Source organism: Mesocricetus auratus, unplaced genomic scaffold, assembly GCF_017639785.1.
Source record: "Mesocricetus auratus isolate SY011 unplaced genomic scaffold, BCM_Maur_2.0 Super-Scaffold_100008, whole genome shotgun sequence".
Lineage (NCBI taxonomy): Eukaryota > Metazoa > Chordata > Mammalia > Rodentia > Cricetidae > Mesocricetus > Mesocricetus auratus.
This window is the reverse complement of record NW_024429192.1, coordinates 56,958,027-56,984,418: the sequence shown is the minus strand read 5'-3', so window position 1 is coordinate 56,984,418 and position 26,392 is coordinate 56,958,027. Positions and strand designations below refer to the sequence as shown.

General features: G+C 44.8%; 1 protein-coding gene and 1 long non-coding RNA gene across 22 annotated transcripts in view; one reads left to right on the top strand and one right to left on the bottom strand.

The window, feature by feature from the left end:
* Nucleotides 1–26,392, bottom strand: part of Kalrn (kalirin RhoGEF kinase) — a 597,009-nt gene that overhangs the window by 63,470 nt on the left and 507,147 nt on the right. For 11 of the 21 annotated variants that reach the window (XM_013114480.3, XM_013114482.3, XM_005071534.4 and 8 more), the window contains 3 exons: nt 8,509–8,792; nt 7,213–7,317; nt 3,248–3,343 (listed from right to left, as the gene is read on the bottom strand). In XM_013114480.3, the coding sequence (XP_012969934.1) occupies nt 3,248–3,343; nt 7,213–7,317; nt 8,509–8,792 (485 nt within the window). The remainder of the gene's footprint in view (nt 1–3,247; nt 3,344–7,212; nt 7,318–8,508; nt 8,793–26,392) is intronic. The other 10 variants (XM_040750870.1, XM_013114481.3, XM_021228017.2 and 7 more) reach the window with 3 other exon arrangements.
* On the top strand, nt 17,939–19,428 carry LOC121141957. Its single transcript, XR_005878944.1, has 2 exons — nt 17,939–18,008; nt 18,889–19,428. It is a non-coding gene; the product is annotated as an uncharacterized LOC121141957 (long non-coding RNA).

The window sequence follows — 26,392 nt, the reverse complement described above, 5'->3', positions numbered from 1 at the left end:
ATTAGATTCAGGCTAACAGATTCATCATCAGGAGGGACCCAAGAGACTAAGTCATTTTCCTACACAGACAAGTCACTTTTCTGGGGCCATGTTATCAGAAGGAGCCCAGGACTGAAACCTTTGCCTCCAAGTTCCTCACACACTTTCTATCAGTTACAGGACCAATAGCTGCTAAAGAATGAAAATGTCATATCAAGACTCATATGGGTAAGTGGTAGTGAATGCTTTCAATCCTAGCACTCAGGAGGCAGAAGAGGTGGATCTCTGTGAGTTTGAGGCCAGCCTAGTCTACAGAGCAAGTACAGCATCCGCCCTCCCGCCTTCTAAAAAAACAAAAACAAAAACAAAAACAAGAAAACCCAAAAACCTCACATGAGGAAAGCAGAAAAAAGTGCTTGTTCTGGCTCTGAGTTTAAGAGAACCCAGGAAAAGTGAGTTAGCTCTGCTGGTGGATGTGTGGGCATCCTCTCATGGTAAACAAATTCATAGGCTAAAGACAAAGCCAGCAAGGAAGAACTCAGAAGGGTCCATCATTCCCAGGACTTACCAGTGGAGGCTCCCCAGGGATTTCTCTGCAGTGGAGGCAAACCTACAGATCCTACTTTCATTCTCCAATAGCAGCTTCTGGGCAGCTGGTGTGGAACCATGGTGCAACCATGCCCAAAGACTACACTAGGGTAGCCCTGGGACCTAGGCCATGGGAGATCTCATAGCCCTCAGGTAGAGCTAGGGAGCCAAATAAATTCTAAGTACAGAATTTGATGCCATTGTTTGAACAATTAACAGAGAAAGCAGACAGACTTGGAACCAAAACTAACTCCTGTAAGATGGAGCCAGACTCTTAATTGGAAAAAACTCCACTGGTTCTTCCTCATACCCCACTAAGACAACTGCCTCCAGGCCCAGGATCTGGAGCAAGGGTCAGACTAACCTTTCACTCCCACAGCAGCGCTTCAGGCACTGGAACACAACCCTCCGCACAGGTTTCTCCCCAACCTTAATCTCAGTTTCTTCAGTTTTCATTCAAGTAACATGGACCACACGGTACTGGCTACTTCCTCCACGGCCATTCCAGTTCTTTTAAAAACATGCTCGATGACTGCATTTAGAATGAATAGATTACTCACACACAGCTCATCAAGGTGTGGCCGAATGGCTTGGAGTTCAATGGCACCGTAGACTCTAGACTTGCACACTGAACTTTGAACAAGTCTGTGACGTTACCGTTGACACAAACTCTGAACTGTAATTGAATGAGTCTGTGAGACCACTGGCTACTTTGGCAGCCTCTATGCTGCTGTGCTCCATCAAATAAACCCCAGAATTTTTTATGACCTCTTGGATTCTTTCTTCAAGGTGAAAAGCTAATGAGGAATAAATAGGAATATGTCTTGGAGGTAAAAAAAACACAAGTTAGTGGTCTCAAACATGGCTGAAATAGCCTCTGTTTTCTATGGCTATACCTCAGTGGGTTGCTTCATGGCTATGCCAGAGTGGAATGGGAAAGAAAGATGGGGAAAAGAATCAAATTTTGGTGAGAAAATTCTAAGAAACCAATCCACTGCTCCCTCATTCTTTTCTTATATGGGTTTTTTTTTTTATGTTACACTAGAGACGTCTCTGTGATAGCAGGCTCCACATAGATCTTCAAGAAGTAATTATTGGTGGGAGAAGTTAGTGTTCTTCTTATGGTAAACTCACCACGGAAAGGGTGTTTATTTAGTAGTCATTAATTGAGAGCCAGTGATTGGATCTGTGAACTCTGACTTCACTCCATATTCCCTCTTCTCTGGGACACTTGCCCCTGTGGGACATCCCAATAATTGTGCTCATGTCTCTAATACTACTGATCCCATATACCAGGGACAACAGTGAGAAAGTTAGCAATAGTAAGTAGAAGGGTAAAGGTCACTCCAAATCAAAGCAGATATAGATTTTTGGAACGAGTATTTGTAAAGAATTTACTAAGTGTTAAGACTACTATATATTAATGGAAGAAAAAAAAAACAATACTATCTCAAATAACTTATGAGCAGGGGAAAAAAGTTGCAAATGCAGACATTCAGCTATTTTAGCAATAACAGAACTATGGCTAACAGCATGAAGCTTTGGGAACTACAGTAGGACTTCAGAAGAAATCTGGCCAGGACTGGTAAGGGAAGCCTTTGTGAGACATAGATTTGGGAGAGGGAGGCCTGAAGAAATACTACTATGCATTAGATAAGCAAAAATACGAGTGTGTGACTTTGTAAAGTCAATGTAGTGTCTGCAAAAACCAAGGGGAGAGATGGCAGGAAAGCAGATAGCCTCTAAGAACTTGACTTCTTACCAAAACCACCATCTACAAACACCATTTGTTCTCTCATCGCAACCATGATTAGCAGGCCTTCTCAGCAGAAGTCTGGTGGGAGAGTGGCGAGTTAGCTAGATGAGAACTGCAGGAAAAGCCGAACAGGTAGACCACAGAGAAAGACAGCAAGATGCTTGGAACTGCTGTCCTGTTGTTTACACTCATAAAAACACGGGGCTAGAGGGGGACAGCTCCATCCCAGTGACCTACCTGCCTGGGAGGAGTGTTAGCACACCTCTGAAATCCTGAGCCAGCTCACGCTAATTGCCTAATTGCCCTTCCTTCTGGTACTATGATTGGCCTAAAAGATAGTCACAGGCTTGACCAGTTGTTAGTGGCTCCTGTGTGCTTTCCCTGTATGACAAAGGTACATTCTGGCTCTCTTGATTTCTCATGGCAAGGTTACTCACAAACGCCTCTACTCCTTGATAATCAGTGGCCTAATTTCTAAGACCCAGCAAACTAGAAAGTCTCCAAACAAAAGTGCCTGGTTCTTTAGACAGCCCAATCCATATTCTGTCTCAGCAGCACATGACACTGGCTTCAGGGCTAGCCTGAGACACAGCAGTCAGTGATGGAGTGCCAGGTGGTTAGGGACCAGCTGGTCAGTTTGCAGTGAGGCATATTTATTTTCAGTTTTCAGTGAGGCATATTTATTTGCTTTGGAAACTCTACCTTTCATCTACTTCAACCCTAAAGGCCTTGTTGATTCCCTGTGCCAATCCTCACATAGAGCTGAAAAGGCACATCTTTTAGAAACCACCATTACATGAAATGATTCTACAGGAGGAATAAGTGGAATTGGGACACGGCTGCCTGATTGAGGCCCAGTTTGAGGCCCTGGAAGCCACATGGAGGGAGACGCGACACAGAACTGCCTCCAGGATGCCCACTTACCAGCTTGCTTTTGACCAACTTTTCTATGGCACTGACAAGGTCTGCCGCAGTAGGTACTTCAGCGGAAGCCTGCCGGGCTGCTAGCAAAGAGGAGGACTGCAAGACATCGGACAGCAAAGGAAAAGCAGATTAGCGGGAAATGAGGAACAGGGTTAGGAAGCAAACCAGACAGTCCAAAGTTCGAGGCAGGCTAGGAGAGCACAGGGTTGTGTTCAGATGACAGAGACGACAGAGGGAGATGGTGGTGGGCAGTTGGGTATAGGTGAACTACATACCCCTTGTTAGGAATTCTGGTCAGTGACAAAGTAGGGATGGGCCTGGCCCTCCTTAGGGGCTGAGGGGAGGGGTCACTGAATTCCCCCAGGAAACCCACAGGTGAGGGCTATGCAGACTGATAGCAGGGCACAGGGAACTGCTCTCAGTGAGAGCATAACTTTGGCCTTTTGTGGTAGCCCATTGCTGTTCCATGGTCTGGAAGGTATGGACAATTCCAGCCTCAAATGTGTGTGAAGGAGATAAGGTCCTTGTTTTATTACAGTCTCAGCTGGGAATCATCTCTGCATGTCAAGCAAGCTGGACACCTTTCCACATATCTTTCCCTCTCTCTCCTAATCATTTACACACACACACACTCACACACACACTCTCTCTCACACACACACATTCACACACACACTCTCTCTCACACACACACACACACTCACTCTCTCTGTCTCACACACACACACACATACAAGGCACTAGTAAGGCTCCCAAAAGTAAGTACTAAAAGGAGTTGTGCGTCACAAGCTGGGACTCCCAGAGACTGTCCTGCTCACAGTAAAGGGAGGCTCAGCTACAGGCCCCTCTGTGTCCTTCCCTGGACCAGTGGCAAGGTTTTGTGTGGTGATGTTTTTGTACAATGGCTGGGTGTTTCTCCCACATACTGAAGGACAGTCTTTGCTTATTAATCTGCTTAGTTTTTTCATCTTCCATCCTCCTGAGGGGAAGCTAGGGGAGAGATGGCTAACTCTCCATCCTCCTGAGGGGAAGCTAGGGGAGAGATGGCTAACTCTCCATCCTCCTGAGGGGAAGCTAGGGGAGAGATGGCTAACTCTCCATCCTCCTGAGGGGAAGCTAGGGGAGAGATGGCTAACTCTTCATCCTCATGAGGGGAAGCTAGGGGAGAGATGGCTAACTCTCCATCCTCCTGAGGGGAAGCTAGGGGAGAGATGGCTAACTCTCCATCCTCCTGAGGGGAAGCTAGGGGAGAGATGGCTAACTCTCCATCCTCCTGAGGGGAAGCTAGGGGAGAGATGGCTAACTCTCCATCCTCCTGAGGGGAAGCTAGGGGAGAGATGGCTAACTCTCCATCCTCCTGAGGGGAAGCTAGGGGAGAGATGGCTAACTCTCCATCCTCCTGAGGGGAAGCTAGGGGAGAGATGGCTAACTCTTCATCCATGTGTGTGCTTAGGGCAAAGGGCAGTGGTGTTCGCAGGCGGGGACATGAGGAGGAGAATGAAGGTGAGCACAGAAAGACCTATGTCCTGGGCTTGACCAGGTTTCACTTTCAACCTTCAGGTTAGAGAAGAGACTTTTACGTCTTTGTTTCTAAGATTGGGGGAGAGCAAATAAATGCAATTAAGAAAGATATAACACTATTCTTTTTTCATCTTTTGGAAGAATGCAGGAAAAATTTCTTGGTTTGGAAAACCAAGTTACCATCTTAGATTAAGTAACGCTACATCTGGGAACTCATTCCAGGGTCGCATGTCAGAAGGACAGACACTGGATCTGCATAGTGATCTTCAGGGTTATTACTCAGAGGCACAAAGACAGGAAACACCTTAGGCTGTCACACAAAGGGCTGGCCATGACAATTATAGAGCATAAGTAAGTAAAATATTCTCCAGCTACTGAAAATTAGTTACACAGGTAAAACGAGTAAGATTCTACAAAGCGGGAGTGAATATATGAAACATTGAACATGTCACATACATAGTGTAAGTGGGAAGCATCCATGCACATGAACAAAAGACAGATGACATAGAAAACAAAGGATTCAGACGTGAAACGGTTGCACTTTAAGAAGCTCCTGTCGGGGTTGGTGGGGCAACCTAGACTCTTAACACTGAGCAGGCACAGGCAGAAGGATTTCAGCAAGTTCAAGACCAGCCTGACCTACACAATGAGTTTCAGGCCAGCCACAGCTACCTAGTGAGTCTGTCTCCAAAGAACAAAATTGCTTTAATAAGTCCAACTCTACTTGCTAGGAGTACTGAGACTTATCCCAATCCCAAATATTCCAACAAAAGCCAAGCGGACTAAAATCAAAAAGCTAGTCTGGGGACAGAGCTGCTGTGTCTAAAAAGGGACTGCTGCAATACACTACGTATGAAAGAAAAGGACCACATGTATATGCCTGGCGTAAATCTGTACTCAGTTAAAATTTATCCAGGAGCTAGCTAACACCCATTCAACCCCAACCAACTGTTTGAGGGGACTAGGAGAGGGTTCATGACCTGTCTGTTTTATGCAGGCAAAGGAACCTGGGAACTCTTACCCTCCACCCACCCACCCCCACATTAATACTGTTCATAGGATGTTTTACAAGGGTGGGTGGGGAAGCCAGGAGGCTAGTTCTCATAAAGGTGAAGGGCAGGCATCTCTGCCTTTGGGCACAATTTCATGCTTCTATTGTTTTCTTTCCAAACACCCCAGAGTCAACTGGCCCTAGAATCTAGGGTCCAAACATCTCTGTAGAAGGGGACACAACTGTGTGCTTATTAGGGTAAGCATCATGGCAGATAGCCACATCTTAGTCCCTGCCAGTCCCTCTAGCCTCAGAGGATGACCTTCAATATTTATGGGTTAACGACCAAGTGTAAAGCAGACAGAATCAAAATAAAAATGCAGGGACACCCATAAACAGAGCCTATGAAAAGTCTGATGCCTATACACACTTGGCCTGCTGACTCAATGAAGGCTTTCCCAGTACAGGGCACAAGGCAGAACATAGTGAGAGCCAGAGACAGCTAGACCAGCCGCCACTACCACCACAAAAATGATACACTGGAAAAGAACAGGAAGTGCAACCCAATGCTGGAACTTCCACGTCAATGGCCAGAGTCACAAGTACAAGCTACTATATGAGAAGGCAAGAAAAACCCAATGGAACACAGGCATGGCTGTGAGGAAAGCAAGGAGAGACAGCATGGTGGCCCACACCTTTACTCCAGCTTAGGGAGACAGAGGCAAGTGGACTTCTGTGAATTTGGGGCCAGCCTGATCTACATAGTGAGTTTATGGCCAGAAAAGGCTACACAGTGAGACCCTGTATCAAAAGAACAAAAGGTAGCCCCATGTTCCAGGTCAGTGCCTGGGAGTCAGGGCCATTGGAGTCCCAGCTTCCACTCTAGAACAGCAGAATGACCTAACCGCAGGAGCATGTCACTGGACATGGACCTTTCCAACACCAGCGAACAGGGCATTTTACAAAACAAAGGGCTATGGCAGCTTGGCATGCTTTACTTTCCCCTGCTTGACAACACCCTTAGACTATTAGCATCTCTACTACAGCTTTGACTCAGGCACGAGTGACTGCGATTAGACTTCTAGAGCTGAATGCAGAAGACAACTAAAACACAGGTTGCACGTCAGGCATTACCCAATGATTGACACCTGGAACCCTCACAGATTCCTTTTTGAGACAAATAGTTCCTTTTAGGGTCTGCTGCTTGCAAATACAGTCTCATGACCTTCTATCCACAGCATGCGTTCCAGGGCAGATTCCTACTTTAACTAGTCTTTGCATATCCTGACACTGCCCAGAACAAGACCAAGCCTCTGGAACTGTGGGAGAGGACACCTACTAACCAGCAGCATCTACATCACCGTGCATTCTCCAGGGGAAAGCACTGATAGGGAGGGCAGCCCTGCTCCCCGTCTCACATACTCAGGAAGAGAAATCTCAGCAGAGGTCCTACCATCTCATCCTGGGTGGGGTCGTTGTCAAAGATCTTCATGGGCGGAGGAAGGGGTGTGTGTGACTCTTCATCTGGCTCATCTTCGCCCCAACCCTTCTTGCTCTTCTAGAACAAAAGAACACCATTAGGTACTGCTACATCAATAAAAGATGCCAATAGTTCAGGGCTTGGCATTAAAACTTTTTTTTCTTAAGAAGAAATAGAAAGAGAGAAAGTTGGAAGACTAACTTTTTAAATTAATTTTCCCCTCCCCCCACTTTTTTCCCCCAAAGAGTCCAGGCTGGTCTTGAACTCATGATCCTTGTGTCAGCCATCTGGGTACTGAGATTACAGGAATGTTATGTCTCACCATGCCAGGACTAACTTCAAATTTTTCCAAAAAGCTATTAAACTACCATCTAAATCTCACCAGGATTTTGTGCCATTTTCAACTTGAAAAATGGCAGGTGGAACAAAGTTATGAGAGGAAGTCTGGTTCTGCATCAGGAAGGCTTTCTTACTAGTAATTGGAATAGGCTAGTTATGCAGATAAAACAGGCATTTTACTCCCCAAGCCAAAATACATCCCCTATATTTTTATTACAGAATCTCAGTTCTACAAGAACTCAAGAGATTATCCAGCCTAACTTCTTGGCTAAAACCCAGTTCTCTATGACTAATGTGGTCAGAGGATTGCATGATGGCCCATTTCATCATCACCAGCTGTCTCTATCAACGTTCCTCACTGAGCTGAAACCTTGTCCACTGTGACCTTCATGTATTCTTCATAGCTATCCCTCTGTGACACCTTTATTTGTTTGTTTGTTTGTTTGCTTGAGATAAGGTCCCACTGTGCAGTCCCCGCTTGCCTAAAACTCAACATGTAGAAGTCAGAGATCAGCTGCCTCTGCCTCTGGAACTAAAGGGGTGCATCACCATGCATGTCATCTGCAGCACCCTTTACAGGTGACATTGTTCAAAACCCTGGGCTGCAGCTCAGCCTCGGGCTTTCTGAGTGACACAGTCTCAAGCCTTGCATTCTTACTCTGTATCTGTCCAGTTTTCATGCCATCCTCAGTAGAGGCAGGGGATCAACTGCCTCTTGTCTCACCAGGACCTTCATTCTGAACTGGCAAATCTTTGTTTCTGTCTGCTTGAGAGTCTCAGTGCTTAAATGTCTCTGGATGGGGCATCCATCAAAGCAGTCAAGTCTCAAGAATGGAAAGTTCTGAGATGACACGCTACTAGAGATGGTAGACCGTGAGGGAAGCATGTCAGAAGTCACTTATGGCAGAGAGAGCTGGCCCTGGTAGGTACCTCGTCAGCGCTGTCTCCCTGAGGGGTCGTCTCATCCCCAGGCTTGGGTGATCCCAGGTCGAAGCTCTTCCGCCCATCGCGTACTTTTTTCTGCTTTTTGATGTTTCCATCAGCTTTTCCACTGTTGAGCCGCCTCACAGGGCTGGTTAGCCACTTTTTAAGGGTGTTGGTGGACCGCTTGGGACCAGGGGAACTGTGGATGGAGTTCAGGGAGTGCTGAGACTGAAGGTTGGCCACAGACTCGGACTTGCCTCCATTTTCACCGGAGGAATGAGAGTATGAATCTGAGGAGAAAGAACAGACGGGAACATCATGTCAGAAGCAGTTAAACAGGCGTTTGTACTGCTGGCTAAGGTAGCTTCATCCTCAGGAAGCTAGGTTATAGGTCAAGGCCAGCTGTGGACCAGGCAAGAGGCAGCAGTAACATTTGACACCGACTCAAACGTTCACATGTGAGATGTCATTCCAGGTTTTATGGAAAGAGGACACACAGGAGGCAAAGGCTCCTGCTTCCGTGGAGGTTATGTTCTGGTGGGAAATATAATAGACCATGACAACAACAAAATAAGTAAAACGTAGTAAAGTATCATAGATAATGAGAACAGCTATACTAAAAAAATAATAAGGTTGGGAAGTGCAGTAGGGAATAGAGGGTGCAAATTAACGGTAGCTCAGGCAAGGTCACATGACTTGACCTCTGAACATAGTCCTAATGGTGGGGAGACACAAGCCACGTGGCCTTTTGACAGAGGGCGACCCACACAAGCAGAAGATGAGCAAATACAGATGTTCCAAGGCAGGATGTGGAGCATGCAAGGGTGGTATCTGTGCAGGGAGAAGGGGAACAGTGTTAAGAGTGGAGGGCAGTGCAGCAAATGGCGTGGACCACGAGGACTCCTGTCTTATTTTATTATTAATACTATAATCATTAATAGTGACATTATTATTATGTCTTTGGTTTTTACCTCAGGGGAATTCTTGGGAGATAGAAACCATTTGCCATACTTACTAAAATGTTTTGATTTCTAATTGAGGACAGCAGAAATAGATTGTCTAGGAGGCCACCATATTCCTTTCAGCTGGGGGACTTTAGTAGCTTGGAGGATGGTACCAGTGGCCGTCAGTAAGGATCAGATTCTGGATATGTTTTGACAGTAGAACAGGCAGAGCTTCCTGACTGTGTATGCAAGATAACTTGGTTTTTCCCAGAACAACTGTTAGGATAAAGTTTCTGAGGTGGGGCAGAGTATGGGAAGGGTGGCTTTGAGGATAGATGGAGGGGAGGTCAGTTGTGGCCATCTCTGAGATGTATTTAGACAGAAACTAGCAGACAAGCTGACTACCTGCTGGACTTCAAGTCTGGAGCTCGGGGTAGAAAGTTCTGGTAAATGACTGAGGGTTGTCAGTGAAGAGACAGTGCTGGAAGCCAAGAGTAAAAACACCAACGGGAATGAGCATGAGGAAGGGAGAAGCCTAGAGACTAAGCAAGAAGCAGGAGGATGAGGAGACAAGGGAAATGTCAGAGAGGTTGGGGGGATCGAGACTAGTAGTTGGCCTGGAGGCCGCATGTGGAAAGTGCTTGTACGTAGGAAGGAGATGTCAGCTGTGTCAAACGCTCCTTGATAGGTCAAGGGCACTGACCAAAGAATTAAGCCTTAAACTTAGTTACACAGACGTCACTGGTGACTTTGCAAAAAAGCAGCTGTAGTGTGAAGGAGGGGCATGCCTGATTACACAGAGTGGCAGAGAATGGGAGAGAGGAAGGCGACAGAGTGCACAGAGAATTTTTGTTTTGTTTTAAAGGGACAATGATTGGACATCAAGAGAGTTTGTTTTGTTTTGTTTTGTTTTGTTTTAAATAGGAGAAATCAGCATATTGTCTGTAAGTCGCCATGCTATTTGTTTGACTACCTCAGTGCTTTAATGAACTTGCAATAGCCTAGGCATTTTACATGGACCATCTTATTTCATTCTTTGACAACATCATGGGCTCTTGGGGATGTGGGGGCGGAATCTTATCATCTTCATTTTAGGAAAGAGGAAACTGCCTATTCAGAGACATCAATCAATTTTCCCAAGGACATACAGCTCCTAGGGACAGGGTAAGCCATTCAGCCAGATTGAGCAATAAATTCTGCTACTGGTCCTTCGCGCCTTTCCATGCCCAGTACATCAGTTTCCACTGACTACAGGCAGAGCAAACCCAGGGAAGCCACACCACTGCGGTGGGACAGCTAGAGAAAGCACAGCTCAGCAGAAGCTGTAAGACAATCCTTACTCAGTTCCTCCAGTTCCTGATGTCTGAATACCTGCTAATCTTCGAGGAGACCAGCATTAGATGTGCAGAGATTCGCCTATAAAATATCTTGGACCAATCCAAAGACAAGATTTTAAGGTCCACTTCAGTTATCCTTATAGCTCCTACTGCTCAGTGATGCTGCTTTTTTGTTGCTTTGTTTGTTTGTTTTCAAGTCAGGGTTTTCTCTCTGTAATAGTCCTGGCTGTCCTGGAACTCATTCTGTAAACCAGGATGACCACATACTCACAGAGATCCACCTGTCTCTGCCTCCTGGTACCGGGTGCACCATCACCACCTGTGATGCTGTTTTTCGTTCTATTGGTGTTGAGAAAACCAGGGTCCTTAGACTTCTACATGTTGCACAGCATCACTGGCATATTTGCCCTCAAGCCAAGTACTAAGCAAGAATTACTAACCAGTAACAGTGACACGGCAAATTAACAAACAGTGATTCCAAAATTATAAGACACGCTCTGCATTTTCACTGACCTCTTGTCTAGCCAAACACACACACTCACATGCACAGCAGCAGAGAGAAGTGGGGAGAGAGAAAAAGAGAATACAACAGCAAGGCAGAGTATGGAAGATAAAGATATTTTCACAAAGCAGTGTGTGATTAATCGCCAGCAGGCTAGTATGGGCAGACTTGCCTGATAAGTGAGCACAGTTCAGACAGGGGTCAGAGCTGTGTAGGAGGACTGGCCTGGAAAGGTTTAAGGGGAGAGATGTTTGGGAGTGGGTGTTCCCATAAGGTAGGATAATAAGAACAGATACACAGCCAGGAAAATGGTAAATACGCTAGCCAGTCCAAAGCAGGTCCTTGGGAGGGAATAAGATCAGTGGAGGAGAAACTGGGTAGGTGGAAACATTTGTGAGGACAGTAGATAATAAATTCAAATATGAACTTTATTATGAGATTCTGGTGGGAAATGACATGACAAGAAGAAGATAGTTTTGTTTTTCAAATTCATCTGGCCAGTCTATACAGCAATCTTAGTAAGAAGGGATTGGAATCCAGATCGTCCCATGAGGACCATGTGCCCAGGCTGGGGAATATGACACTGTTAGTGTTTGGGAGACAAATTAAAGGTGAGTGTGTCATGAATGCTCATCTCTGCCATGGTCCTGAGACAGCTGATCTCTAACCCGGTCCCATAGCTGCCAGTTTGCATACTGGTACTTAAACCAAGAAAATGGCTGGATATTTAAACAGTGTTCTTGTGGCTTTTCACACCTACTCGGAAACTGAATCACATTTTCCTATGTGACTCTGCCCCAGACTTGGACAAGAGATCTCATCCGGCCTTGGAAACCTTCAAGCTTAGATGAAGTCAACAGAGCAGAAAAGAAAACTCTGAAAATGAAGTTAGCAAATGCATTTGCCAATAGAGAGCTGTTCCTGGCATCCCTGGCATCTCCCAGGGTCTGAGACCCTGAGCTCCATGCTGGAGCTCGCTGAGTCTTGGCCTTGCTGGGGCCTTTCTCAGGGACTGTTAGGGATGTGTGCATATTTTGGAAAGCAACAGCAGACTACATGTGTTTAGAAGCACAAACATGGAGCCCCTAAAACTGTCTGGTACAAAGGAGAACCTATGGGGCTGCTCTGCTCTGGGAACATCTGGGGATTCACTGGTACCCCTTTAAGGACAAAGGTGTAATCTTATCTCAGAAAATTCCTCACTGGCCATGGTCTGGTGTGTGTTGACATTATTTCTCAAGTGTTTGGTATGGGTGATAAGCATCTGCAGTAGCAGTGATAGAAACAGGACCTCTCTGTAGATAAGTGGCAGACTCTCCTCATTCACTAGGCCCCAGGCATGCGACTGAACTCCCTGTTTTCAGAACCTAGATCTACAGCATATGCCATGTCAACAAAGCAAAAGCCTCAACCACATTAACTTCTTTCTCTTTAGTTATCCAGCCAAGCAGACCATGGTCCAGGGCAAATCATGGCCTGGCTTTGATATTTACAAATGTGCATTAGGAATGACCATTCCTCTTCCCCTGCTACTATTGGTTTCTGCTTTTTAAAATTTTTGTATAAAGTAATGGCAAGAGTAAAGAAAATGAAAAATTCTAGAATATTCTCAATGTTGTTTCAAGTTTGTTCTAGGTAAACAAACTTTTACCTAAAGCAATGGGAATCCAAGTTGGAAGTGATTTTTTGATTCATAATCTAGCAAACGCCCTATCATAAGACAGAGCCATTTTCAAATCACTTTTTTGGGGGGAGGGAGATGGAGTGGAGGAGACAGGGTCTTTCTACAAAGCCCTGGCTATCCTGGAACTCGCTATATAGAACTCACAGAGATCTGCCTGCTTCTGCCTCTGGAGTGCTGGGATTAAAGGTGAGCATCATCTTGCTTGGCCTAAGTCACTTTAAATGTCTGCTTATAAAAGATGTGAAATCATTTGGACAAGAAATAGCTGCCAAGATAACTGCCTCTTCATGGTTATTGTGTCAGCGCCATCTCTGTAAAACAGCTGCAATGAGCGAAATGTGTTCCCAATAGAACAGTTCCTCGTGGCTGATTTGCATCAACTACAACAGTAACACTGTTTCTCACCCAGTCATCAGAGTTGAGGTAGGTAACACACATTATGATCTCCCATGTTAGGAAATAGAAAACGAGAGTGCCTCAGCAAACCAAGGGTTGTAGTCAGTTTGCAGAAGCAACATGCAAGCCCAGACTTTGCATTTGCATTTCATACCTTTATTCTTATTTCTCTCTGTATGTTCATCCCACATATTCTTTTAGCTGTGAATAGGGAGTGACTATCCAGTTGCCAGTCCATTTGGCATTTTAAATATATACATATATTGCATAAATGATACATTTTCAGTGTTGAAAGCCACGGTCACACACTAGTAATAAAACTGGGACCAGAACCAGGCATCTGCTTGTCCACTCAGGGCCTTGGATCCACGCATGCTCTTTACTCTGAGGTCTGGAACTGGCCCGAGGACTGGTGTCAAGTGAGTGGGAAGACACGGAACTGTGGACACAATAGTAAATGAGACTCCCTGATCTGCTATCTGCAACTTGTTTGCAAGTATAAAAATAACTCATTTCCTGAGGCAAATTTTACTATGAAATATTTTTAAATAAAGAAATATTCTTTAAATAAAGAAAATACAGAAAAATGTACATTTATTTACTTTATCATCTAGTTATGATAAGGGTACATATTTTGTCATATTTGCTTCAGCTGTTTTTTAAAAATGAAATGTTTCAGATTTAGCTGAAGATGACTATTTTCGCAGGGTCACACCCTTCTTCCCCATCCCAGAGTAAAAAAGTCAATTCTGAGGTTGGTATGCCTCATTCACATCCATGATGTTTATATATGCAAATGTGATCTTGTTTGCATTTTATATAATCACAATATAGACATTATTTTACAACTTGCCAATCTCCCTAGTTCAGCGAATGAAGCTTTAACATGGGCCATTCCCTAGCGATGACAAGTTCCTCCTTCTCTGTGTGGTCTCTCAGCACAGGCACTTCTAATGAACCGAGGGCAGGCCAGGGGCTCAGATCTGTTAGATTAAACCTGCCCGTGTTGTCAGTGTCCCCCTGGGGCCAGGATTCTGTCATTCCAGGTGTTTTAGTCAATGTGTAGCATGAGTCCCGCAGCTCAGAAGCTCCCCTGAAGATGAAAGCTGGGAAAAGCCAGGACAGCTTAACCACGGCAGGCATCCTAACAGTCCTGTCTAGGTGTCTTTTCCTACATTAAGCAAAACAGAAGATACTGAAAAGTATGTGGGTGGTAGCAGAATATGGGAGAAATTTGCTACATCTAATACAGCTCATTTTTAAATTCAGCCTTCCATTGGCCAAGCTCCTGTTCATACTTCTTTTACTTTTATGTTATAGCTGAAGAAAAGTCCTGTCTTCATTGGCCTACTGTGAAGGTTGTAGGCTTCTGAAGGCAGCTATACTGTGCTAGGCATCAGAGCATGCTCACTCCAGATCACAAGTATCTCAGGGATGTAGCCACAGGACTGCCAGCTCTGACTTTCTAAGCACAAAACATTAATGTGGTCTCATTTCAGTTTCCCTTGATGGCGGGTAAAGGACTACCCCTTCTCGACAGAAAGAGAAAACAGTTCTACTAGTTGTGGGTTTAGCGACCCTAAGGACCAAAACAGTGTATTGAAAGGGCTAGGCTGAAACCCAGGGAACATGTGAGTGGAAAAGTCAAACTCTGATTCTCTGTTCCCAACATGTGTCTCACAGCAGACATGTGGTTGTTTCTTACACACCAAGCCAGCAATGGGTCCTGCAGAGGAACCAGTAAGGCGTCCCAATTCAAGTCGATTCGGGCGCTGTTAGCCTCAGAGAAGGCATTAGATTGATGATGGCTCAGCCCCGGGTTCTGCTTTCCACTAAAACTCAGACGCCCATCACAAGCCCCAGGTTGTTTTACCTATGCTTGTATTAACTGACCACAGACTGAGTTTCCCATAGCCTCCTTTTTGGGCTTCATTAATTCACTGCAGTGGCTCTCAGAAACTCAGGGAAACAATGCTTACTGGTTTATTATAAAAGATCAATCGAAAGACACAGATGAAGAGATTCTAAGGCACCAAAGTGTCACTTTCACCCCTCTTCAGATGTATTACCTTTCAGGTACCCTCTTGTATCGGGCTACCCAAAGGTTCTCTGAACTCCGCTCTCTTTCGAAGTTTTTAGGGAAGCTTCATTCCATAGACATGGCCCACTAAATTGATGACCAATGTAACCGTTAGCCCCTCTCCTCTGACCAAAAGTTGTGGGGTGAGGCTGACAATCTCAACTCTGTAATCCTGTCATGGTGTTTGGGTGACCTGAACCCACTGGCAGGCTGTCAGGCACCAGTCGCTCATTAGCTCACTAAGAATCACTCACCATTTTGGAGATTCCAATGAGTTTAGGAGTTGTATACTGGGAAACAGAATAAGGAAATGTGTATCAGAGTCTGTGTGTGTGCAAGGCGACTTCTGGAGGATTTCCTACACTGCTTTGAATGGCATCTCTCAAGGTTGGAAAACTCATTTCCAATTCATTCTTCTGCAGTCCAGTGATTGTGTTCAATCATACTAAGAGCATGTCTCCATATATTGTATAATAATGTATCATGTAATTGCTAAAACACACAAGACCTAGTTGTTTTTTTAGATAGGGTCTTGGTGTGTAGTTTTGGCCTGCCTGGAATTCACTATGTAGAACTCAAACTTACAGAGGTCCACCCGCCTCTGCCTTACAAGTGCTTGGAATTAAAGCTGTACACCACCACACTTGACTAGCTGCTCAGTACTAACCTTACGTATTTGCTCTATATCAACAGTTCTCAATCTGTGGGTTTTGACCCTTTTGGGGGGGGTCAAACAACCTTTTCACTGGGGTCACCTAAGATCATTGGAAAACAGATATTTACATTATGATTCATAATAGTAGAAAAATTACAGTTATGAAGTAGCAATGAAAATAATTTTATGGCTGGGGAGCTACACCACATGAGAAACTGTATTAAAGGGTCACAGCATTAAGAAGGTTAAGAACCACTGCTCTAGATGGTCACTGGGCCTATAAGCAGTTCCCTAGTATTTATCATACTACTACTGTATGGGAAACTTTTTTCTCCAATGGCTAAAATAGAAAACCCCAAAGATTCCTAACATTGTGACATGTTCACAGAAAGGTCCTTTAAACTCCTGAGCGCTTTTGCCTAAATTTGGCTCCAATAATACGGAAATAGTTGTAAATCTAGCCTATTGCTTTCCACGCCTTTAGCCGTAAGACCAGTTATGTCAATACATTTGCCTGCAAAAAAGTATGCACACTACTTTCTCTGTCTTTCTAGAAGTAACTTACTTAGTATTTTTCATACTGGAATGTACATCTAGAGGAGGCTATATGATGGGCAGAATAAGAGCAAAAATTCTCTGGATGATAAATGCATATATATATATATATTAGTAAGCATGGGTAACACAGACCTAAAGTCAGTATGAATATGTACTTTGTGGCCTAGGATAACGAGCTGGTCTTTTAGGGGAATGGTCATCAATGCCAAACCCCTAGTTTTGTATTCATTGGAGGGCCTGATGCTGTGTACCACCAGTTCTTGGTGTGGCTGGCTTCCTAGCCAACCATCTGGTTGGCATCATGGTGCCTAGGCTGCTCAGTGCTGGAGGATGAAGGAAGCTGTTATAGAGCCAGCAGTGGGAATTGAAGCCGAGGGAGAAACCTGGCTTAACGCTGGGCACTTGCTGCCATTGCAATTACTCCCACTGCAGCTTAGCCTGAACTTGGCAAGCTCACCGCGGCACAGGATATTCCTCCCCCTTCTCAGTCATTCTCAAGTCTCAAACACCAAAGCCCTTGGGCTAGCTTCAAGAGTCTCTTTTCCAGTGAGTTCCCTACCAGCCCCTCACTCTTGAGACCTGGCGTCTTTATTAATGTTGTATACTTAAATTCCTATACATTTCAAGCCGGCATCTGTTTTTTCTCATAGAAGTACAAAATCATGGGCCACTCTGAACCCTGAATCTTTGGTGCTGGGTTCTGCCTTAGGTCCCTTCCACTTAGTGACCCCTTCCTTTGTCCTGTGCTGCTTGCTGTTCTGGCCCACAGAATGCAGATGCAAGCCACAGAACTGATTCTGAATGCAGTGACACCTACACAGGACCCTTCTACCACCACAGCCCTTTGTAATGTCAACTCTTTATAGGACGGTCTTTGCTGACAGTCCTCACAGAAAGGAAGTGGACACCTCTGGCTCCTGGATTCGGTCCTAATCCCATGCAGATTCCCCTCAGCTACTGCTGTGTCCATCCATCTTTTTAACCTCCATCCCATGCTTTGGCTCCTTCCAAGGTGCCACCACAAGCACAAGGTACAATGATAAAGTTCCCAATTGCTTGTCTTCAGGGTCTCCTTGGCCTGAGCTTCCCTTGTATCATTTCTAAGACAGAAATGGAGAAAAGAAAGTCCTCAAGAGGTCCTGAATGCCATCCTTTCCCCAGTAAGTATGTCCTAAAACTTAAGGCTTCGTGACGTGTTCGTGTTGCTATAGAGATTCCTTTTTATTGTGACACCATCTAGCTGGCTTTGTAAGTTGAGGTCTGTCTCTACTGACCAGTGGTGGGCATTTAGAAGCTTGAGCCATCACATCGGGTAGAATCCAGTGAGAACTGTTCCGCTGCTCCCCAAGGGTAAATATTATAGATATCACTTCAACCTCTGCGCCCAACTCATTCCCCTGGACCTGGACACATACTCTGGAAAAGGAACATGCACTCCTTCCAGACTGCCTCAGGGTCTCAAGAACTGTTCAAATGAGCCAATGAATGAACATGGTGCAATGATTCTATGACAAAGAGTGCACCACATTAGCATAAAAACCAAAATACAGAGTTTTTCTTGTTTTAAAAATAACAATAACAATAGCAATAAATGGGTTCACCACATCAGTGGTTTTCAACCTCTGGGTCCTGACACCTTAGGGACACATATCAGATATTTACATTATGATTCAACAGTAGCAAAATTAGGGGTTGAAGAGGTAGCTCAGTGGTTAAGAGAACTGGCATCTTTTCCAAAGGACCCAGGTTCAATTCCCAGCACCCACAATGCAGATCATGCATATCCGTAACTCCAGTTCCAGGGCTTCTGACACCCTCACACAGACATACATGCAGGCAAAACACCAGTGAACATAAAATAATAAACAAATCTGTATTAAAAAACAGCATAATTATAGTTATGAATAACCAGAAAATAATGTTATGGTTGGGGGTCACCACAACATGAAGAACTGTATTAAAGGGTCTCAGCAATGGGAAGGTTGAGAACTGCTGCTCTAGGTAATAGCATCTTGTGTTCCTTAGAATGAATATCATGAAAGCCCTTGATAACAAAGACTGAAGGATGAAGCTCTCCAAAGCACTGCTCATCCTACTGAGTCACACAGCAGCACCTTCCCTCCCTCCTTTTTAACAGTGTGCACACAATCATGTTTAACCCTGTCATATCACATGCTACAAATGACTCCCATAGGTTGTCAAAGCTAACTCAGTCTGTCTCCTATCACAGGCTCGTCACAAAGATTTCTGCACTAGCGTCTTCCTTGAGTTGCTTCTGTCACTGCCCTCCTCCAAATCATTCAATCCACTTGGATCAACTCCATGGCAGTCTCTGGACTGGCCTCTCTGCACCCATCGGACATGCCCCTGCTACTATGGCAAAACCACCCACCTTGTTCAGTTACTGTTCCTGACCTGATCACCCAGACCCTGTCATTTCAGCTACTTGGTCAAGCTGGAGTGCTTCCTTGAGCACTGGTAACAGGAGGTTCTCACTATGGCCTTTAGGCAAGTGCTATCAGTACCAACTAGGAACTGAGCAGAGATGGAAAGTCTCAGGTCCTGTGGTAGGTCAGAAGCTATGGTGGTGGCTTGTCACGGGATTTGGTTGCATCTCAAGTTTGAAAGTCACTATTCCATATGAACACTCCTTTCTGATCTAATTGCTCAGGCCAATGTACCAACCATGCTGCGTTTCTCCTGGCTCATCTTACTCTTTAGCTGTCTGCTCATCTGAAACCGAACAATTAAACCTGGCCATTGTCCTTTTCTCTGATAGCATGTTTGTTCCATGCTAGTTTACAGTTACCTTGCTGAGGAATGCCCATGAGGACAGATGCATTTATTTCCCATCTTTGCACCCTGTGCACAAATTTTCAGTCAGTACATGGCCAGTGATGAACAGTGAAGGGCAAGAAAAGATAAATCATTGGAGTGTGGGTATTTTTAGGACCAAAGACCTCTAAGGAAAAGTCATTGTCAGTGTGGTTCCTGACTCTGAGACTTAGCGATGGAGTTATCAACCCAGACTTCTGTTTCCTGTGTTCCTTAAGATGGCCAAGGTATTGCCCTTTTAAAGACAACCTAAATAGTCACAGGTTTCTTTTCTGTGGGACTTCTCAGAACTTTTAATACGTGAGTGCGGACTCCAGAGGGAATGCAGCATTTAGCATATTACTATGAATATGTCCTTGGCTTGCATGGATCTTGGCTATCACTCCACTCAAGTCTAAGATACAAACGTGAATCAGACTCCCTAGGATGGTATCTTGATATCAGAGTTGTTGGTCAAACCCACAACCAGAGGCCTGAGTAGGAGACATATTACAGTCTATTTATTTTAAGCTGATGTGCCACTCACCAATGAAAGCCTACCCAGAAGCCAGTGGGAAGCCGGCATTAATTCAGGTGCTAATGTGCCCTTTGTAGTAACCTTGCTCAAAGTGACTCCCAGAAGCTTCTTTGCAGGAACAGGGAGGAGTTAGGAAGGGTGACTGGAAAGCTTAAGGCTGTCATTAAGTGCTGCTTAACCGAACCACGGAAATGGAAATTCTCCTAGGAAACAGAGACAAGAAGGAGAAAACTGACCTTTTGGAGGAAAAAGTAGCCGGTTGAAGGGTAACAACAGCCTCTTTCCAGTGTCCTTTTTTTGTTATCTACAGTGTATGTATGTGTGCGTGTGTGTGTGCATACATGTGTGCATACGTGTGTGTGTGTGTGTGTGTGTGTGTGTGTGTGTGTGTGTGTGTGTGTGTGTGTAAGCAGGGAAAAAGGAAATGCAAAGGTTCAGACTTTCCTGGCTTCACCTGATTGGAGATTCTTCAGTCTTTACTTCTTCCATGCTTCTTTCATGGGCCTCCTCTAGGACTCACTCCCTGGACTTGCAGAAAAGCAACTTTCTGATGCCTTTCACAGCACAGGGTTCTTTACACTCAAGTGCCCTGCGCCTGTCCCTGCCTCCTCACTCCTGGGAGCTTAGAGCCAGCGCTAAACCACACATGGCTGCCTGCCCAGCTGGGGCTGTGATTCACAAGACTGGTCCCACCAGCAGTGGCTCTTCAAAGTCTTTTACTCCGACATAATTTCAGATTTGGAGAAAAGCTGCAAGACCAATACAAAGAATCTCTATACACCCAATCCCACCTCTCTTCTGACCTCAGAATAAATTACACAGATTTCCTGTTACTTCCAAATATTTCAATGAACTTTTTACTTAGAGTGGAGCTGTTTTCTTACACAGTTATAACACACTGAACAAAGCCGAACTTTAGCATACTCTGTTCAGATGTCACCAACTGTCCTAATGTCCTTTACAGGCAGGCGAGGCTCATCACTATCTGTTTACCTTTAATGAGGACAAAATAAGTATATTGCTGTATGACCCTCACTTTGGGCCTGGCAGATGTTTCCTCATGCTTGGATTTAGGGTGTCATGTGTAAACAAAGTCTCACAAATATCACATCAGAGACACACAGTATGGATTTGACGCTTCTAGGGCTGTTAACTCAGGTCCTCTGGCTGAAGCAGTCTCTGTCACTGTGTTCTAACCCAGCAACTTAAACAGCACACTCCCGAAGCTGAGGCCTTTCGAAATCTGTGCAGTTTTGCCTTGCCTAACCTGGGGCGTCTACATGACAACTTAGCTATATATAATGTTTGAGCATAATTATGACATAAGATACTCAACTCCATTCATGAGACAGTTCCCTGATCACAAATAGGAGGGCAGAGAATTTACTGCTTCACTGAGAACAGAAGGAAAACATATAAGGAAAGTTATGATTATACTAAAAACTAGAACTAGATTTTTAAAAATTAATAACCTTTAATGAGCTTACAAAATAATGGGTTTCATGACATTTTCATATATGAATATCATACACTTGCTCTCCACACACACACACATGCAACATGCACACACACACACACACACACACACCTGCAATTAGATGTTAAAAGTTGGCAAGTTTTGCTTAAAACTACTCACATTCAAGTCTTCAGCCTCTTGGGAAAACAAAATGTGTCAAGCTGAAGTTTCCACATGTGACACACATTTCTGAAAGCTAGCCCCTGAGTTCAGGTTTACACCCAAAACATGAGCCTCTTCAGGGGATCTTGAAACTGTCACTGAAAATGATGTTGGGTTATCTGGGTAGTGGTGGTGCATACCTTTAATCCTAGTACTCAGGAGGAAGGGGCAGGCCTGGCCTACAGAATGAGTTCCAGGCAGCCTGGGCTACACAGAGAAACCCTGTTTTGAAAAACCATATGTATGTTATGTATGTATGTATGTATGTATGTATGTATGTATGTATGTATGCATGCATGCATGTATATATACACACACATACACACATGCACACATACACACACGTACTCCCACAAAATGAACTTTTGTGGGGAGGCATAAAGTTCTGGCTGGGTCAGTTAGCTACTCCTGTTATTAATAAACATGAGAAGACCCTCTGATAGAGAGCAGCCCCGGGTGTTCTTTAAGTCTCAAGCAGAAACAGATTCACTGAGAAAGCCACAGGCTGAATGATGGAAGTAGCATTGGAAGATGCTAGCAGGCAGTGGCAGTTTCCATCCTCCCAGGTTGAATTTAAATGTAAAAGGCAGAAGTGGCAAGGAAGTATGAGAGGTCAGACTGGCAAGAACCTTAGAGGCTCAAGGGCTGGCTTTGAATGTGAATAGCAATGAACCAATTGCCCAACTGTTCTAGTAAGCAATGAGCCTTGGGCACAAGGAGTGTTGAGTCACAGACACTTAATATTGGGAAGGTGCCTTCAGACTCTGGGAAGGTCACTTCCAATCATACTCAGGACTAGACACTGCCCCTTCACGTATCTACTGTCCTTGGGGCAGGTGAGACAAACTGACACCTTGCTCTGTAGCCAAGAGATAGTTCCCAAGATTTGTGAGCAGTATTTCCTAATCAGAAAAAACATCGAAGGTACCCAATGAGCTACTAGGAATTAGGGTACTTATTTACTTAGGGTAAAGGTCAAAACTTGGCTGTCTGTAAGGATCAATAGGTGAGACATGCAGAAGAAACTAGATACTAGGCAGGCAGAATAATGTGGTTTAATGGAGGACCAAAAGTCTCCTAAAGACAATCGTGTATGTGTGTGTGTGTGTGTGTGTGTGTGTGTGTGTGTGTGTGTGTGCGCGCGCGTGCGCTCACACGTGCGTGGGTTGTCAAAACAGGGTTTTTCTGTGTAGCTCTGGCTGTCCTGGAACTCGATCTGTAGACCAGGCTGGTCTGGAACTCACAGAGATCCACCTGCCTCTGCCTCCTAGAGTGCTGGGATTAAAGGTGTACACCACCACCACCCAGCATGCTAAAGATATTCTTATTGGCTCTTTCTTCCTTCCTTCCTTTCTTTCTTTCTTTCTTTCTTTCTTTCTTTCTTTCTTTCTTTCTTTCTTTCTTTCTTCCTTCCTTTCCTTTCTTCCACCCCCCCTCTTTTCAAGACAGGGTTTCTCTGCAGCTTTAGAGGCTGTCCTTGGAACTTTCTCAGTAGACCAGGCTGGCCTCGAACTCACAGAGATCCACCTGTCTCTGCCTCCCGAGTGCTGGGATTAAAGGCGTGAGCCACCACCACCCAGCTATTCCTGTATTTTTCAAAAAAGATCCCTAAACTCTGATCTGCAACGTTGATTCTTTTGCCCAACGGTGGCAAGGCCTTCTCACTAACTTCCCATGCAGTCACCTAGGTGAAGTATGTCCATTACTACAGGTGGCCCTGTAGAGGTAACATACAGCTAGACCACTCCCATAGGAGCACCTCTTTCTAGAGGCTAAGGGTTAATGTTGTCTAGGCTCTGCCCACTATAATGGCTCTTTTATTATTTGAACTCTGGGTCTACAAATAAGTAACCTTTGTGTGAAGATGTTGCATCATCATCAGCTCATTCAACAACTGCTTATTGAGTGACTCCTATGTGCCTGGTGCTGTTCTTGATCTGGGCTCTAGTAGTGTACTAGAGAAAATCCTCGATGGCATTCTAGTTGGAGTAGGGGTCTAAATGGAGTTAGATAATAAATGAGGTAGGAAATCTTCTAATCCTGGACAATATTTAGAGAGTTAAAAGGAGCAGGAGAGAACATGGATGATTTCTTCAGCATGAGAAGCTGCTGACGTCCTTCTGAGACATGATACCTAACCTAAAGACAGGGAGGAGCCAGCTATGTGAAGGGAGGATGAGGCTTCCTGCTAAGGGTCTTAGCTGCACAAAGCTCCTGAGGCAGCAATGAGTTTGGGAAGTTCAAGTCCCTTACAGGAAGTCCTTGGGCTGGCACACAGTTATTCATGAAAGGGACATGAAATGAAGTTGGACAGGGAGGCAGAGAATGGACCTAGAGTTTTGCGAGACATGGTGGGGCACCAGAAATTCATAAGTATACCAAGAAGCCAACTGTGTGGTTTAAAAGGGGTTGGTATTGGCTTAGGCAGTGAGATACGATTAGTTTTCATTGATAATCTTGAATTCTTGTATAGTCAGATACATTTCTCTTAAATTTGAATTGTTTTTCCACTAAGAATCACCTTTGCTTCTAGCAAAGGGTAAAGGAGATGGGAAGAAACGTCTTTCTAAATATGAATGAATAGGAATGGCTGGGATATGTAGCTCTCATTTCTGGACAAAAAACTCCATGATGAACTCATACATATATGGCATACATATATGCTCCTAGCCAGCTCATGTGTCAGCCTTTCTTCCTGCTATAATATAAGCTACACTGGTAGCATTAGGTGATATTGCCAATGAGCTATAATTACACCTCTGACTTTGCTTGCCCCCTTCCTGGAGAGCTCTTCCCCAGATCTGCATAGTCCATCCATCTTCCTTAGAATAGTTACTAAAGTGCATTCTTCTTAGGAAGCCTCCTCTCATGACCCACCCTTCATGCTACCATTCCCTGTCACTCTCCCTGTAGTGCGAACTGCTGCCTAGCCAACTCTATTAACTATATCTCTATTTCTCAAATATTTGTTCTTCCATTTGACATCCAGGGCTTTGCTGATTGGGCAGAGGGCTGCTTTCAGAGCTAGCTAGATCCTCAAGATAAAAGCCAGTGCCCTTTTTCAGCAAGGCCACCAATCCAGACCCATGTCCAGATCACTGTCTTTATCAGCCTTACTTCTCCAGACAGCTCTGCACCTACCTTAAACACCCCAGGACCAGGTACTGGATAGAAAGGGACAGCCTCTTACACTCTAGTGCCTGCTGACGTTATTCAAACAAGTCAATTTGAAACCTGCTTTTCCTGCCTTGTCCCTAAACTTCAGGTCTGACCTTATTTCTCTGCCTGTGCAACCTTGGTGTTTTTCCCATGGCCAGGTATGACCTGTTCCTCCTCTTAGAACTATGAGAAAACTTAAAAATAATAATAATAACAATCCTCTGATCTGGGGACACTACTGATCCTCAAATAGTTCCATTGATACCATATATTTTCAGATACCTACTGTAGAACCTATTTATTCAGTATTTGCCTGTCCTTATGTCCTCACCAGAATGCAAGCTCTGGGAGGTCATTGACTTTGTCTGCTCCATGGCTGTGCTTACAGCAACCAGAAGAGAGTGTGGCATGAACTGAAACCATACACTGGGGGCAGGACAATGTCATAGCAAGTGCTCAGTAAACATGTCTGTCTAAGTGTGCAGTGACAGCAAAAGGAGGCCCAGGTGTCTGTGGATGTGCACGGAGAGGAAAACTGAAGCCAAGTGGGAGGTGAGACAATTCTTTGTCTTGAGGTCTGGATTTCCTCTGAACCTTTATTGAACCCTGGTTCCCTCATCTCTAAAATGAGAATCATCTCCCTCTGAGATTTTAAAGCAATAGGGAAAGGCTGTTGTGTGATAATAAACAGCAACAATGACTACTACTGTGTTGCAATATAGAAATGCCCACAGGCCTTGGGCCCACAAGACACTGGCTTCTGTTCTCACCACAGGCCTGCTGTGCTCCATGCTGCCTGCTGGGATGGGATCCTCCCATCCTCCCCACAGGACAGCAGTTACAGGAGGGTGCACTCTCTCCCCCCACTGCCAGATGCTCCTTATTCTGTTCAGAACTCCCTGGTCCCATGTGGCCACAGATGCATGAGCAGACCCTGGGTAGTGCAAACACACTAATAAACTCAGACAGAGGTGTGACAGGTATGAACATGGGAGTTTCTGCCACACTCGGGAACTTGGGAAGGGATTTTCTGGTTCCTAACATTTCCCACCCATTTCAGATTAGACAACCCTTTACGAACACAGCCAGTGAAAATTCTTAAATGAATAGGACTTAAAGGGCAGGGCAGGAAGAGTGTGCTGAAGAAGTAGCATGTAGTCATCACAGGAAAAAAATAGAAGAAAATTCCGTTTCTGTAACCCAATCCCCCCCTCTCTCTTTCTCTCTCTCTCTGTGAAATGGTGTAATTATGGAGTGAATGATCTACATATCCACTCTAGAGATAGAGGACCCTCTTGGTTAATTCTGAAACCCTCGGTGCCCTGAGTATTGACTGAGTACCTTTCCTGGACTTTACATGGCAGCAAGGTTGGGACTTGCTCCCAACCTCCTAATAGAAAGAGCAGGTAACCCAGTCATAGGAGCCCTGGGTACCAGGAGCTCAGATGCAGTTGCTGGGTTACAGTTCACTAATCTAGCCAATAGAACCACTGTAGATCATCTCTACTAACCCTTTTACCTTTAAGCCTCAGGGAGGGATGATTA